This window comes from Wickerhamomyces ciferrii, contig 00281 (genome assembly GCF_000313485.1).
Source record: "Wickerhamomyces ciferrii WGS project CAIF00000000 data, strain NRRL Y-1031 F-60-10, contig 00281, whole genome shotgun sequence".
In the NCBI taxonomy this organism is placed as follows: domain Eukaryota; kingdom Fungi; phylum Ascomycota; class Saccharomycetes; order Phaffomycetales; family Wickerhamomycetaceae; genus Hansenula; species Hansenula ciferrii.
Window position 1 is genome coordinate 2,914 of NW_011887459.1, and position 17,470 is coordinate 20,383.

General features: G+C 28.2%; 3 protein-coding genes across 3 annotated transcripts; all 3 read right to left on the reverse strand.

Moving 5' to 3' along the window:
- Nucleotides 1-7,748: 7,748 nt before the first annotated feature.
- On the reverse strand, nt 7,749-8,564 carry RPS18A (40S ribosomal protein uS13; the record flags this gene model as incomplete). The annotated part of the gene is made up of 2 exons (XM_011272944.1): nt 7,749-8,148; nt 8,518-8,564. The coding sequence occupies 2 exons, from the start codon at nt 8,562-8,564 to the stop codon at nt 7,749-7,751; spliced, it is 447 nt and encodes a 148-aa protein (XP_011271246.1).
- Nucleotides 8,565-12,963: 4,399 nt separating this feature from the next.
- On the reverse strand, nt 12,964-13,779 carry YML6 (mitochondrial 54S ribosomal protein uL4m; the record flags this gene model as incomplete). The annotated part of the gene is made up of 1 exon (XM_011272945.1): nt 12,964-13,779. One exon carries the CDS (start codon nt 13,777-13,779, stop codon nt 12,964-12,966), a length of 816 nt encoding a protein of 271 aa, XP_011271247.1.
- Nucleotides 13,780-17,036: 3,257 nt separating this feature from the next.
- Nucleotides 17,037-17,408, reverse strand: BN7_6501 (putative ABC transporter; the record flags this gene model as incomplete). Its single annotated transcript, XM_011272946.1, has 1 exon — nt 17,037-17,408. The coding sequence occupies one exon, from the start codon at nt 17,406-17,408 to the stop codon at nt 17,037-17,039; it is 372 nt and encodes a 123-aa protein (XP_011271248.1).
- Nucleotides 17,409-17,470: the final 62 nt, after the last annotated feature.

The following is a 17,470-nucleotide window of genomic DNA, read 5'->3' on the forward strand; positions in this document are numbered from 1 at the left end:
TTCTGGTATTGTAGTATCTTTATTCAACAAGCTAACAGCTGTTTTGATTAATTCAATTGGTTCTTTCATTACAACTTACACCAGCGTTACCTTTGAACTCTCTAGAACTAATCTTCCTTCTCTTCAACTGCGTCAATAAAATATATTTTAATTGATTTGGTAACTCTCTTGTTATATTGCTTAGATTTAAAATGCTATTATAAAGATTTTCGTGGCAGAATTATCTTCTTTATCTTCAATTGTTACTCTTCTGTATTACTCTTGTGCTTTGTCTTTTTATTTCTCTTCATCTAGTTTATTCTGAACCTATTTTCCTTTTAGGAACTTCATCTCCAGGGTTTTCATCAATCTCCATTTCATCTTATTTTTTTCTTTCATATTTTTGAAATTTTTTGGTGGTTACTCTTTTGCATTAACTGTTGTTGAAAATTTACAGTAGTTAGAGCTTCAAGAATTTAATGAACTATAGATTGTGTATAGTTTCTAATTAATCAAATAGTATTGAGTTCTAAAAATGACGATTAATTTTGAATATTGTAACTTTCAAATCTTCACAAATACCAATAATTGCCGCAAGTAATAATATTAGGAGTTGTGATAACCTCTAGTACCACAAGTGTGTCATAACGGCTGAACCAACATTAGCAATTTCAGTGTTTGATATACCAGTTAAATCAATTTCAATTTGAATTGTATTATGACCAGCAGCATCTACTATGCCTTGAGGTAGGTTCCATAAAAGATCACATTTGTTGTAAGATATTGCACATGATTGAATCCCATTTTATAATGAGATTATTCGTATGGTTCTTGATCTAATTACCTATATGTAATGATCACAATAAGACCACTTGAATTTTTCAAAGTCAAAATAAGAGACAGAGATCAACCATATCCTTTAATGGTATAACAATGTAATGGAATATTTGACTCTTATGTAGTCCAAATTAGATGCCTCAGCTAACAGAAATGCTTTAAATTAAAACAGAACAAATCAGTAAACATCAACAGCAACAAAAGTATTGTTTTCATGTTGAATGAAGTTTTTAAGTCCAGCTTGTGGTTATTAAGCAATGTTAAATCATTGACTACTTTTCAAGTAACATATCTATTTCTAAAACTGCATCAAGAGGATCTCTTTATAGCCTTTAGAAGTATTTCATTTTTAATTCTTGGTGAATTTAGCATAAATCAGAGATTAAGAAGCAGAAAATGTTCATGTCAAACTTAATAATAGTTCAATGATCATTCTTGTATCAGCATATTTTAATCTTAAACCTTTGAAACACGAACTTTTTTAACCTTTGAGCCCCAATATAAATAAAAATTGGAGAAACACATCAATTGAATAATATCCAATAGTTTTGATCTTTAACAACACATGATACAATAAGCTCCATACACCTTGAAGTCTTTTCAAAATATATGAAAGATCACAAGTACTTCAAATTGATGTTCAAATATCAAACAATTATAACATTTAAATATTTTCTACCCAGTAATCAATGTCAACTTTTATAAATTCATTATTTTAAACTCCTCTGAGTTATATATGTAAGATCGATTCTCTTTTTTAATGAAGATGTAAGACATATAATGACAACGTGAAACATCAACTGGTGTGAACAAAATCTCTCAAATGTACTTCATTAACAAATGTGTTTAACAAGCACTTCAACTTTTGCTTCAATTTGAACTAACATCCTTATATCTCTGTTTGATTGATTCAATCAGCAGTACATGAATCACAAGAATGAACTTTGTTAATAATATACCTTGCATTTGTTTTCTTTTGCTGTTGCCACCTCCATTCTGATTAAAACTAAGTTAACAAATCACACGGTACCAAATGGGCTAGCTATGTAGTTAACAAGTTAAAATTTCTATGAACTCAATTTTTATAATTGATCAAATAGTTAAAACAATTTCGGCGAGATTATGTAAAGAAGATTATGTAACAACATCTAAGTAATTATAAATAAATCATTCGACAGCCTAATTAAACTCGATAATTAGTACGTGTACAGTATATAATTGATTGTTATAAGGATATTAACTACATCTGAATAAGTCATGATATAATGTTTTCTGAGAAATTGTGTATATTTCAAACTAATGTTCACAATTCACAAGATAATCTGATAAAGACCCAATCTTGATGGTAAATATGAAATTAGAATGATTATGAATACGTAGCTCTCATTTGATCCAGCCAATGTTTAACCTTTGCATTAAAGTTTTGTAATGGATGTGAATCACATGTAGTTGTTCTTGAATACAAAACTTCAAACTTAGTGGACAATTACAATCCAATATTAGTAGACATATTCCACGTGCTAGAAGAAAATATAATTTCAAAGAATGTTTCACCTATTAAGGACGTGAAAACTCGATGGAACTCAACAAACACACGTTGCAGAGCCATGTTAGTTGTTACTATCATGATTCAATTCATAAAAATAGTTTATGTAGTTGAAATAAAATTTATCGCGTCTGAATTTTTTTCTCAAGTTCAGTACTTTAACGCGTCTTATATAAATTTTGAGATCCGGGCAATTGAATCGAAACGATATTATTATTATTTGAAGAACTTTTAGAGGTTTATATCAAATCATTAATATGGTATAGGTTTAGGACCTTATATATATATATTCTACAATACAATAGAAGTAATGTCCAGTTTTCTTGATTAAAAATGTGTATTTCAAACGATTAATCATATTCACAAGATAATCTAACTAAAGACCAAATCTTGATGGAATGTATGAACTTGTTTGATGATGTATTGGTATAACTTTTGAAACTATGATCTGGCGAGTACTTCAAACCATGGATCATGGATCAATAATATAGAGAACAAAAACAAACGTTACAAAAATTTGGAATGGAACACAGATTCGTAGAACGATTTATAGATCAAATAATTTATTATTCAAGCTCAACAAACTAATTCATGGATAGTTAAGTTAGTATTGAATAAACGGTGAAAGAGTTATTTTGAAACCACAAGCTTGGAAAATATACCTACTTACTTAAATAAGCCAAATAGAATTGCCGCTTCAGATGGAACATTTGTAGCAGATATCATCGAACAATATATAATAGTAATGTAATAGTACACGTTCAAACTTGTTCATTAATTTTTCATACGAGCGCGCGTATTCAAAAATTGATTACGTATACACTTCAATATGAATCACATCAACAATCTTGTTCTAAAGCTGTAAGACTATATCACTAGATAAGGTATAAATATTTAAATGAGCTACAAATATCAACAGATCTATATAAAAAAAACTATGATAATCTCATAATATCAACATATGACAAAACTTATTCAATTTTGATCAAGATATGAAGACTATGAGATTTGTATATTGTAGTGTATACTTGAATTATAATCCAATTCATGATTGAACCCTATAACATTTTTAATCAATTTGATCATATGTAAGGTCATTATCTGAATATTCATTAAAGCATGCACATAATATTGAACAAAATCATTCATGAAGCAATAAAAAAATATTATAATGCTAGCATATACTAACAGAAAGGACAACAATAGGTACCAAAATTATTTAGCTTTGCTGATCAAATGGATTCTGCAAAGAAGTCAAAAAGAATGGTCTGCAACAATGCCAGTGCAAACATAAACTGTGCGGAAATATTAAATGAAATGAACATAATCATCAAGCTGAAAGTAATGTAGGAACTTGAAAGTATGTTTCGCGTAACTGATAATAATAATTATAATTCGTCGACAATCCATATTAATTACCCTGTATTCCACTAAAGTATGACTATAATATGGATACTATCAATGTTAAGGATCAACATGATTATATAGTAACGCTATTACAAATTGAAATTGATTTGAGAAAATATTATGTATATTTCAAATATTTAACATACTCACAAGATAATTGGAATGATAAAACTCAATCGAATCTTGATGAAACTATGTAATGTTTAAAACTTGTACGATGATTGTTGAATTGAATATGATCAGAAGCTTCAAGTAATCATAAAGTTGATAGTCATATATATCTATGAAGTTGGCTTCATTGGACTATAGATCAAACAAACCTCATCATAAATTATAAAATTAATTGCATTAAACGTAGGGAAGGTGAAGACATTATGTTTCAACGAAAAAGATCTGAAACTCATGGAAAAAGTTAACCAAATAGTTAATTGTGGTTCTCAAAACATATGATACCGATTGAAGCAACCAACACGTGGAATGTATCTCGATATATAGTTATCAATATTATGATCGAAAGCTGATCAATAATTTATTTTACGCCGACGTTGTTAAAATTTCTGGAATTTTTAATACTTGCAGATAGTCCGTCAGACAACATAGATACATGCTACAAATCATACATTTGAAAACATTCATACCGACCATTACGTCTACAATCCATGTTACAAAATAAAGACATCTTGATCGAATATGAGGTATTGAAGGTCCACCTTACTGAAAGAACTAAAATTTATGTAGAGCTTTTCAAATTTGATTAAAAGATTGATTCACATCAACAATACTCTTATTCAAAAGTAAGGCTTCCAGAAGATAAGGTATAAATTTGTTACTTAATACGAGCTACGAATCTAAAGCAGATCTGAATGAAAAAGTATGATAATCTTATAAGTTCAACATATGACAAAACTTATTCAGTTTTGATCAAGATATGAAGCTTTATGAGATTTGTATATTGTAATGTATACTTGAATATTCTTTGATGATTGTTTTAATAATTAATCATGAATCCAATATTTGAATATTCATGAATGCATACACGCAAAACATTGATTAATAACTTGGTCAATTTAAACCAACGTATATTTTAACTGATGAATCCAATACGTGTATAAACGCTATCAAAAATCACTTCAACAATGCAATATGATTGACAAATTCTTAACTGTAAAGAAGGTTTTAAAGCTGACAAGCTGAGGATAACAGCAGGCGTTCTAACAAACACATTTGTTTAAGCCATTCAAGTTATTCTTGTCTAACGCAAAGCAAAAAAAAAAAGAATTTGTATACACTCGTACTTTAGTCGCGAATAACTAAGGAGTACAAATACATAATGATAACATAACGATGATTATAGCTATAGTTGATGATACAAAGGCTATATAATAATCCATATGTGAATGTTCTTTAAATTACAGATCTACAAATATATCCTTGGGTTTTCAAAAAATTAAATTTGACCTTGATAATCCAACATATGACAAAATAATGACATCTTGATCAAATATGAAGAATTGCAGAGGTTCATGTTATTGAAAAACTAATATACATATATAGCTTTCGATTTGATTAAAAAAGAACTTGTATATATCTTTAAAAGCTTTTCATTTTAAATTATTCAACATTAAAAACCAAACAGATAAATACGATTGTGGATTCCATGTGGTAAACAAACTTAAGATAATAATTAATATTTCCTGTAGAAAGGCGTTAATTAATATGGAAAGCAAATAACAATCAATAAAACATTTTTGAGCATTTGAATGAAGCAAATCTTTAACTTCAAAGATGACGAAGTAGCCAGCAGAGTTGCTTAATTTCTCTAAAAGTGACTAAGAAGATTAATGTTTCGTCGAGCTTTTAAATTTTCATCAAGGCCAAATTCCTTTCGCGAAGACTAACTGTTATAAATTCAATCAGAACTCATTATGAATATTTACTATGAACGTAGGGGATGCTTCTATCATAAATTGCATTTAAAAGTAACGAATAGCATCTACAGATAAAAAAATCAGTCTCTGAGTCAAAAAAATGTATATTCCAGGCCTTAAACATATCCACAAGATAATCAAAATTATGCAAAATCTCAATCGAATCTTGATGAAAGGTATGTAAAGTTTATGAAGTTTAAGCATATCAATTCAACCATTATATAGATCATAACCTTTTTAAAAATAGTCTATATGAAGTCATATTATATATAGTTTCTTGATAAATTGTAATTGCCTATCACACAACCAAGATATGGTATACAACTAAAAGACGTTCCATTAAGTCAAACAAGTAACAGAGGAAGATCTCAAAAGTTATGTTCTAACTCTTTGACTGGATTATACCTAAAAGAAGGGTAAAAATACTAAACCAATGTTTATTGCAACCTGCCTGTAGTATATAGTGTACATGAATTTCCATGGAAGAAAGAAAGAAAGATAACTCCTGAATTTTTATACTTTAATATTTAGTCGCGAATTATACTAAGGGGTAAATCCATTATACTAGTATGGATATATCAACATGACATAGCTATACTTAATGATGTATAGAGTAATCTATCATATGTAAACTATCCTTATTATAAATCTACAATTATCCTTTGTTTCCAAAATATTGAATTTGATTCACCCTAACATATGACAAGATAAGTTAACATCTTGATCAAATATGAAAGTCATGAAATCAATTTGATATGTATTGATATGATCTATTGAATTAATATCATGATCTTTGGTAATGTATAATCAATACAAATCCATAAGGCAATGTCTTCACCACCCTTCTATCAATTAACGATGCAAACGTCCTATGAAAATAACAACATATCCAAAACTCTGGTGCTAATATTCAAAGTTGACGACATTTTTGAAAATATGATCAAGTAGAACAAAGACAATGACATATGAGAATCAGTAGCAGGTTAAATGCTTTCAAGTTAATAATATTCATAATTCACAGCATGCTTAATTGCGCGTCACAAGTTGGTAGTTCTATTGGTTTATTTTTTATATGTAAAACAAAAAACTAATTTATAATTTTGATACATTAATTTTGTATATTTATACGTATTTAATTTCGATGATGATCGCCGCCGCGGCCGAATCACTAAACATTACCCTGCGCTACGTCAAACCATGTACTCATAAACCATCAATTTAAACTCATTATATAGTCAACAGACCATATTGATAAGGCTTATGTTGTATAATATAATTGATGACGATCATGATTAAGCTACGTATTTGATTTATCTGATCAAAAATATTGTATATTCAAACTTAATCAACATAATTCACAAGATAATCTTTTGACAGACCAAATCTTGATAAAAATATACGTTTAAAGTTTTGATTGATTGAATTCTTTATGAATAACTTTTGGTTTTAATCTGTTGATTAATATAAACCTCGTTGAGTTATGATCTAATCAATTCTATCAACCTATCAAGAAATCATAAGAATTCACTATTTCCAGTAGCAAACACACTCATGTTTCAACAAATGGACAGTCAATTAGCACATATCCTTAATTTTCAACGTTCTATCAAGCAAAAAGTATGGACATTAGACAACAAAAAATAAGAGTATTAATTAACTAAAAACGTAGTCAACGATATTAAAATGATCATGTTAAGAAGAGTAGAATTTTCGGGTAGTAATTTTTTTATATCATTTCTCGCGGGATCGTGAAAATCAGAATATATATAGAGGATTGAAATTTGACTAACCATCGAAATATTGATGTTTACTTACGATGATACCATTGATAAGTAATATAACAAATGATTTCTGAATAGAAGTGATAGTTATAAGCCCATTTGTCTGATTTTCTCTGATCATAAGTTTCAAACGCGTAATTATAATTCTCTACAATTATTCCAAAACACATTCAATCTTTTTCCCTTGAAAATTATAAATTTAATTTGCTTCAAAAAATATACAAAAGATATTAATTATAAAATAACATAATAATCTAACGTAGAAACAGATTAAACTCTTTTACCACGACGACCAGTAGTTTTAGTATGTTGACCTCTAACACGTAAACCCCAGAAATGACGGATACCTCTGTGAGCTCTGATTTTTTTTAATCTTTCTAAATCATCTCTTAATTTAGATTCCAATTGATTGGCTAAGACATGAGAATCTTTACCATCAACAATATCTTTTTGTCTGTTTAAGAACCAAGCTGGGATTTTATATTGAGTTGGGTTTTGTAAAATGGTAACAACTCTTTCTAATTCTTCTTGAGTTAATTCACCAGCTCTTTTTTTTAAATCAACATCAGCTTTTTTACAAACTAAATTTGAGTAACGACGACCAACACCTCTAATAGTGGTTAAAGCATATTGGATTTTAATTCTACCATCAACGTTGGTGTTTAACAAACTAGATTAAATAAGTTAGTATGTGGTTCTTTAAGTTTCAAAGGGGATAAATGTGTTTATGTGTTTGTCTTGTGTGATTTGAATGAGTTCTGAATTTGATTCATATGTTGTGTATATAGTACTATATTTCAACCTTATAGTAAAACTAAGTGAGCCCATTTGATATCTCCAAAATTGTATAAATAATATAACTCAATACTCTCATTGATAAACTGATTCTTCTGATTCTCCTGATTCTTTGATATTGATACATTATTCTTTTATTCTATTCCCATAAATCTTCTTTAAATTTGCTTTCTTCAATAACTCAACATTCAACACTCAACAGACAACAACACAATAATAACTCCCATATAGTATAATGACATACCGTAAAATGTGTTGGAAACTACCTTGTTCTTGAACAACTAAAGACATTTTGACTGATTTGGTGTTATAACTAAAACTTCAACAAGTCTTTCTTTAGAATTGTATTTGATAAAGTGTTTATAATTTTTTTTCACCAAGATGCTCAATCTTTCCCACAGTGCAACAAACTGATTCCCAACCGCTAACAAAAAAATGTGAGTTTTCGCGGAAAATTTGAATTTTCAAAGATTGGATTCGCGAACTTTGAAAGTGATTTGTGTGAGATTTTTACAAAAATGTTTGGTGGTGTATGGGTGTAGCTGATTTATAGATACTTGTGACTGTTTACTTGGTGTTAGGGTTGTATGTACTGCGATATCATGTGACTATAAACCTACACCTGACTAGGGCTCGATCTGTTATGTGATTGTTGATTTTTACAAAAATTGAGATTTCGTTCTTCAAATGTTTATTTATACCACATTGGCTCTATTTTATTCAACTATGTTTTAGTTTTTTTTGTTATTCATTCTTGACACTCTAATTTAAGCTTGAATGTTTTTGACTAAATATCATAAATATTTTGGTCTCATATTGATTGTTGTTTCACGATAATTTAGTCTATCCTAATGATTGCATAGCTTTTTTAGTTGTTATCAGCTTTTTGATTTTCAATTATATTCAGGAGTATTATAATATGCATAGTTTGAAGATTTATTAATTCTACATTTGTTAAGATTCAAGTCAAATTATGAATAATAAGATACTTCACAATATCTATAATCATCAATATCAAATTTTCCATATCAGTTTACAATTTTTGATCAAAGTTGAAAATATACTTTGTCAATTTTGTGATTAATTGATATAAGACGACATTTTCTTACAATTTATTGCTTTTATTCATAAGTGTAGGCTATACATATATATCGATATTTCATTATAATCACGAGAATATATAAAAGACAGATCTTAAGATATGATTTACTCCTTGGATACCTTGAACATATCCTTCAATCGTTTATATGTAATATTCATATTAATACCAATAGTCCAGCTACTAAACTAAAACCTAATATTCATGATCAATATATTCAAACTATGTTTACACACTTTAGTCTTTCAATTAGTCAAACATCAAAGGTTTCTCGATTAAAGTAAGCTTATCAAATAATTAATTAATATACTTATCAGAATGACAAATAACTTACATAATCAAAAAACGCAACAGCCGGGGCGGTGGGCGCGCAAGCAGCTTAATGTCGCACTTTTTCGAAAATTTATAACTTTTGATTTTTCTTATTGATCGATGTTACAACTTTTTAGCATTAATCTTAATTTTCAGATCTTTGATTATGTACAAATAGTAAAATATCAGATGTTTTATTTTTTCTGGTAGATATCTAATTATGGGACCAAAATTAGAGTTACTTCTGTTGTTTTTCAAAACTCAATATAATCTGTTTATTATAGATCTAGTCACTAAACATTAAATCAAAACTCAAAGATCAGAGGTATAATTTATATTAGTTTGGATTAGAATATAATATACAAATACTAGGGTCACAGATTGACATTTAATGATCAGGATTCGGTTGTTTTTATATCATATATTAGAACAATTATCTTGTCTTATGCTCAATATTTTGTGATTCTTTAATAATTTTTGAACTTGAATTGCATTTCTAATTGATATTATAAGCGTAGTTATAAAAAGGAGCGATATATATTTGTAAAGGAATATCATTATCTTTAAATATACTCTCTATAATTATATAAGATGATATGTTCGCCATATATATATATCATGTATAATAAGTTATAACTAAGCTTCATGTTACATAACTTATTAATAATCTACCTGAAATTTGTAAATTTTGACAAAACTTATTTTGAAATGAGGTTACAAGTTACAAGTTACAACGTTACAACTTACAACTTTTAACTTAATTCATGGATTAATTTTAAAACCACACTATTACTATAATGTATATTTTTCAAATGATATTGTACTGATTTAATTTAATTTGCATAAGGGAAAAACTTTTTATTGAAATAACCACGGCCTGAATTTTTTTATCATATGTTTAAGTGGCTTGTTGCAATACTCACAATAACATTGGACTATGTTGTTCTTTGATCTAACATTAGCATATGACTTGGAATTACTTTATACGTTCACATATCTTGTTACTAGATATTTAAGTGATATATAGTATTTGTCAAGTTATAATATATATACCAATCACAAGTTGATAAAATTGATCAAGATTCGATTGAATTAAAACAATTATCTTGTCATTTATTAAATCTTGTGATTTGATTCAGTTTTTCCAAATGAGTTATTTGTAGAGATACTTACGAATTATCTTTTTAAACTATCAATGCCCAAGCTAGCAACACGTTAATGCGTTAATAGATCTGGAAACTAAAATGAATTGCACTTGTACACTTTATACGACCCCATATCTGAGTCAGTTCGAAAAATGTTGATAAATATTATAATCAGGAACTTTTACAAGCTAGTGTATGACTTATCCACTAGAATGAAATGTAATTTAATCCAATATTTTAAACCGTACATCTACAATCAGCTATCTACGTGCTTACGTGCTTCCATACAAAATTGAGGTACGCGAAAATGCGCCAATTCAAAAGCATTTTTAAAAACAATATAATTATGGTATACAATGAACAACATTAAAAGAAAAAAACCAGCGACACCTTGAACAAATGACGTCCAATGCACCCACATTATAAGGTTCTATCAGGTTCCAATTCTCATGTTCATCCGAATTCAAAAGAATAGTGAAATCAGAAGTACCATTAGCACTAAACTTAGCGTTATTTCAACGAACAAAATTGTGTTTTATTTTGTTTGGTGTTCGAGTTTTAAAAACTGAACTAAATTGTTTTTGCTATTTCTTATTTTTATGACGTTAAAATAATTTAAGCCTATACACCATCTGGTTCAGATTTTTGATTGAAAGTATCACTGGAATTTTGAACCAATAGATCACAACGGTCAATTCAAATGTTCAAATTAATATGATAATATGGAAATCCTTGAAATCAATGAGGTTTAACAAAAAATATAAAAATTTGAACAAATATGACTAAAGTTTAACATATAAATCTTTCAAAATTCACATAACTTTCATCAAGATTTGATCCTTTTAGATTATCTTGTGAGTATGATGAAATATTGAAATATACATCTTTTCAATGAACAATCTTAGAAGAGAAATTGTAATTATACTTTGAATCAACTAGTACACAGATGCAGTCCGAGATTTACTTCGAATGATGAATCGATTCGAGTCATAAAGTACTTGTTAAATGTGCAATGTGTAATCAATGTTCCACGTTCAAGAATCTATAGTTTTTTGCGCGAAAGAAAAATTTGGACAGTTTCAAATAAAACAAGATTGCAGAAACTCCTTCAAACTTCAAGCTATATTTGATATACTGAATTCCAACATCTGTACTGCGCTATTCCAACGAGTGGGAACGTCTAATCGTGGTATCTATTGATAGATGAGGAGCATGCTCTTTGAGAAGAATCAATTGCAGATTATGATTAGATTCATAATTTAGATTCAGAAAGTTTTATCAATCCCAACAGCTATAGATCAAATTACATGAATTTTAATCAATAAGTGTTAATTACTCATTAATACACATATTCCTCATCATTATTCTCCATATTTGATCAATTTTGAAACAATTATTTTGTCATATGTTGAAATTAAATGTGAGTTTTGTTTTTAGATTATACCAGTGTTGTAGTTTATATGATACGAATCATATCTTTTTTTAAATTTAATTTCTAAACAAAAGATGAAGTTGTAGCTATATACATATAATGGTAAGATATGATCTAATTGAACTAGTTGATGTGTCGTAATCTATATAGCTGCTCTAATTTTGCGCGAAAATTTTCAGACCATATAAAATTTTACCATAATCAAAAAATAATGATCCTTTCCTTTATCAATCAAGTATTTCAACATCATAATTATGGTACTGTTCCAACGGGTATTAATGTCGAGTCTAGGAATCCCCTTTTTACCTTTTATCTCAAAACGACTGTTCTGTTCGAACAGATCCAAAAAGGTTAGATTCATGATAATTTAGATTCTGAAGGTTTCATCAATCTCAAAGGATTATAATAAATATAGTTGTACATGAATTCTAATATAAGCTGTGTTAATTTTCAATTAATACATGAATTCCTCATCATTATTCTTCATAATATTTGATCAATTTTGAAATAATTATTTTGTCATATGTTGAAAAAATGTGAGTTAATTATTTTTCAAATCAAGTCGTCAGTATACTTTGTAGTCAATGTATATCTACGAAAGTTATTTGACTATATACATCTATTTTATCTTATTTACACAAGATTCTTTACTATACATGATATCATTATAATGGGTTGTTATTTCTTTAATCTCCCCATTGTTTATAGTTCTTCACCATAAGTTTTTTGGAAAGCTTTTAATGCACTTAATTCAATAAAAATTTGTTCAGCTTTTAATAAATCTTTAACTTTAATACCTTCTTTTTGTGCAACATCAATTTTTTTTTCAAAAGTTTTTGTTGCTTCTAATAAATTTTCTCTTAATTCATTTGTAATAAATAATAATTTTTTATCATGTAATTGAAATTTTTTTAAAAACATCTTTATAGTTAAATCATCATTTGTTGGTAATTCTAATGAATCATTAATTAAAAATAATTTCCCCTTTCTATAAGCATCACTAAGGGCAATTCTTACAGCTCTTTGATAAACTTTATAATTAACTTCAGTACCATGTTGATTTGGTGCATTTCTAGCCAAGGCATAACCACCATCTTCTCTGATCGGAGAACCTCTTGAACCAACACGAGCATTACCACTACCTTTTTGAGCAGCTAATTTTCTTCTAGAATAACCCATTTGATTTCTTGATGGAGGATTTGAAGCACCAACACGAGCATTATCAGCATCATAAATAACAGCTTTCCATAATAAATCACGACGTAATGGAGTGTTTAATAATGAAGAATGAACAGGTTGGAATGTTATTGGTTTTAATGATGGGAATTCACGTAATGAACTTAAAACATAATTTGGAGTTTCTTGTGAATGATCTTTAATTATATGTGTTGGTTTTTTGTTTGGTTCTGTTGATGTAACTATTGATTCTGGACTAGCAGAAGTGGCCAATTTTGCAATTTGTTGTCTAATAGGATTGACTAATATACTTCTATTTTTCAAAAACATGTTGGGAAGCATTTAGATCTTTAGTTTATTGATCAATAGTTATTTCAGTAAAGTACCATATAATTTAATAAAATGTTGAAAAGTTGATTTTTTTATTTTTGATGAGGGTAAAATTCGCGAACACATAACCTTCGAAATAAATTTATACAACTTGGGAATTAATAAAGATAGAATTGTACAAAGGATAATTAGTCCAGTATTAATTGAATTGTTTTATTAAAGTCTATAAATCTACAGCTTCTTAATGGTGCAAAAATCAAATCAAAGTGTCAGTTCAATCCGAGAATCTAATTGTTTCAAAATTCATCAGAACATCTAACAACACTTTGATCATATATTGTAGTGCTTGGACATTAAACAATTCATTGGTATAAAGTTCAAATACCAATAGTTATTGAATATGAAATAACAAGCAATAACTATTAAGTTCATAGGAGTAGTGAACGCTAATTGTTGCACAATGAACAAACAGAAATGGTTGCTAAACAGTGGATTGTGTCACCTCAGAACACGGGCTTTTTGTTTTGGTTAACTTAGATCCTTCTTAATCATATCTGAATACATACAGTAATTTATAGAATACCAGAAGAACGCACCAAATTTATGATGGGAATATTTAATCATGTAGAAATAAATTTTTGTTAAAGAAATTGACTTTTCAAATCTTTTTATAACGTATCTACAAATTCGCGGGTCCTTTAGAAACTTCTTTGGGGTGATCTAATTCAAGCTTCATCACCATGGTTTGTTTTACCCAAGATGAAAAATCGTAAGGAACAAACGGGTATAATGGGTATCAGTTTTTAGATATATAAATTTGGATAGAGGCTCAAAGAACTTCAACATAAATTCTTCTTTACCAAAGAGAAAAGCACAACAATTCAATGGAAGATGCTCTGATATAAGGATAAGCTTTAAAACCACCAAAATCAACTGTCTGGTTTGTTAGTATTTAATCAAAGATTCAATTTAGGTCGTTTTGAGTGGAGGTTACGAAGTTTGGTACATAACACCATATAACTAGCTTAGTTAATTTGAAACAAGACAATTATAAACTAAATTTAACAAACAATAAAGAATAAAATTAAAGTGAATATATTGCAACTCAGAGAATAATGTGAACAGATTCATTGTATACAACATCATAGAAAGTGTCTTTCAAAGCCCAGTGAACCGGAACTCCTTCAATGGTATTCCCAATTATACCAAACATCAACAAACCCAGAATTAAAACCAAAATCAATTCAATTTTAATAGTGATTTAATCATTTCTAGAGTTGATGAGAATTATAAAAATGATAGTAAATCTTTAATGCCTTCTTTAATTTAAATTATGATAAATTAATCTGACTATTATAACAATAATACAGAATTAAATGATTTCATGCTTAGAATTTTAATTTTGGTTAATCAAGTTTAGGAAATTTACATAATGATAGTACAACTTGTTAGGTTCATCATGCAAAGAATCTCATGAATTTTTTGAAAATTTACAATATATGGGTATAAAAGATATTGAAGATTCTGATCAAGACCTTATCAAATTTAGTTAAAGATGTTGAAAATATCCCACTGAATGATTCAATTAATGTTCAAAATTTGACTGATGAAGATTTTAACATTGAAACTGAACCAAGAACAGAAAATGTGTGTTAAAAACTCTCATATAAAGAATTGTAATTGTACTACTAGACCAAAAAAAAACCAAATCAAGTTTAGTCAGTGCTTTAACAAATGGTCGTATTGGTGGTGATAAATCAGAACCTGAAATCAAAGAAGAAAATAATGAACTCATTTCCACAAATTCCTGAATTAAATTTAGATAAATTATTCCAGAAATTGATATTGAACAACAAGAAAATGTTCAAATTACAATGAACTTAAAATTTAATCATGGTGTAACAAATGATTTTCCATTATCAACAGATCATAATTCAAATTTTGATAATAATTATTCATCATAACATATGAAGTTTGAAAATGATGAAGATCAGGAGTCGAAATTATAAAGGAAAATAAGTTACCAGATTATGCTGGGTTATTTTCTAGCTGATGTTAATACAGATAATAAAAAACGTTCAAAATCAATATATAAGTTCAAAAGAATGGCAACTTTAACTTCATTTAATTCAAGCTCAAATAGCAACAATACTAATACTAATAATGATAATATACCCCCTATACCAGCGTTACCAGAAGGTGATATAATTCCTCAACCACCAGGATATTATCAACCACCAGTAATTAATGAATCAGCAAGAAGAGGTCGTAAACATTCATTGGCTTATGATGCAACAAAAACAATTTGTTTGTACGTATTGTTAAAGGAGGTTTAGAAGACAAGATTTTGAAGAGAAGAACATTCAAAATGTCATTTTAGAACTTTACATACAAATGATGATTCATTTAATTGTGATTTATGTGGTCAACAAGAAGTGATAATTTAACTCAACATATTAGAACTCATAATAATGAAAAGGAAGAAATTAATGATAATGAAATTGACGTTTAATCAATTGTCCTTTTTGTCCTTTCTTTGAAGGGGTTCATATTACCGTTTTTAAATTGTTGCTATGTATTGCATTGAGCACCGTCGATTTCAATATATATACACTAATTATATTCTCTATACGAATTTTCAACTTCAATCATGAGCGTAATATTCTGAGATTAAAATACTCGTTCTCTTAGAATAAATAATTTTAACATTAACGTCAATATTAATATGAAGATTGACCAGAACACGAAACAATGATTGTTTCCTAAATCCAATACCCAAAGCAACGGCATGATAAATAATGGCAACTGTAAGTAAGAATTTTTTATATGTCACTTTCAAATTATATTATCTTGAGACAACACCGCCATTATTAAATGACAGTCAGCTTGATTATCTTTTGAAGAATTGTAAGTTTAAGATCATCAGATAATGCCATTTTTGACAAAATACTCATACCAAATTTTTAAATAGTTATCCAACTTTTACCTTTTAATTAGTACTCCATCCATTTGTAATGACATAATACCATCCATAAATGTACCAATCGATAAACTAATTGAAACAATATTAACAGAAACCCCCACATGATGGGACAGTGTATCTGTAATAATACCTAAACTTTCACCACATCATGTAGTAAGAAATGAAACACAAGCTATAGAGTAAAACATTTCTGCAGCTCTAATTGTCAGTCCAAAACTTGGTCCTAAAAAAGCTGCAAATATATAACTTAAAATCATTTCAAAAGGAACTTCCACAATCATATAACTTAAAAAAAATGGTAAATATAAACTGGACCATCTTCATGATAAAAATAATTTCTTTGATCAGGATAATATGAACTTAAATTGTTTAGCATACCACAATAATAAAGGCTTGTAACTTCTTGTACAAGACCTAATCCATTTGAAACACCAATATGATTATTCTTTAATGGTGCAAAGAAAAGTGCAATAATAACACCCATACCTGCAACTTGAGTTCTTCTAGCCACAAATACTTGTTGATTTCTCAGTTTAGTTATACCTAACTGTCTAACACATGCGTAGAATGCAACTAGGAAACTTGCAGGTTGTCTTATAAAGCTTCCAAATACTTGAGGGAATTCAGATTCTGTTATAATTTTAGTATCATTTGGCATTGTTATTAAATTTGATTGAGACTTCCAATTATTTAATAATATTTCAAACCTAGCCCTTGTAT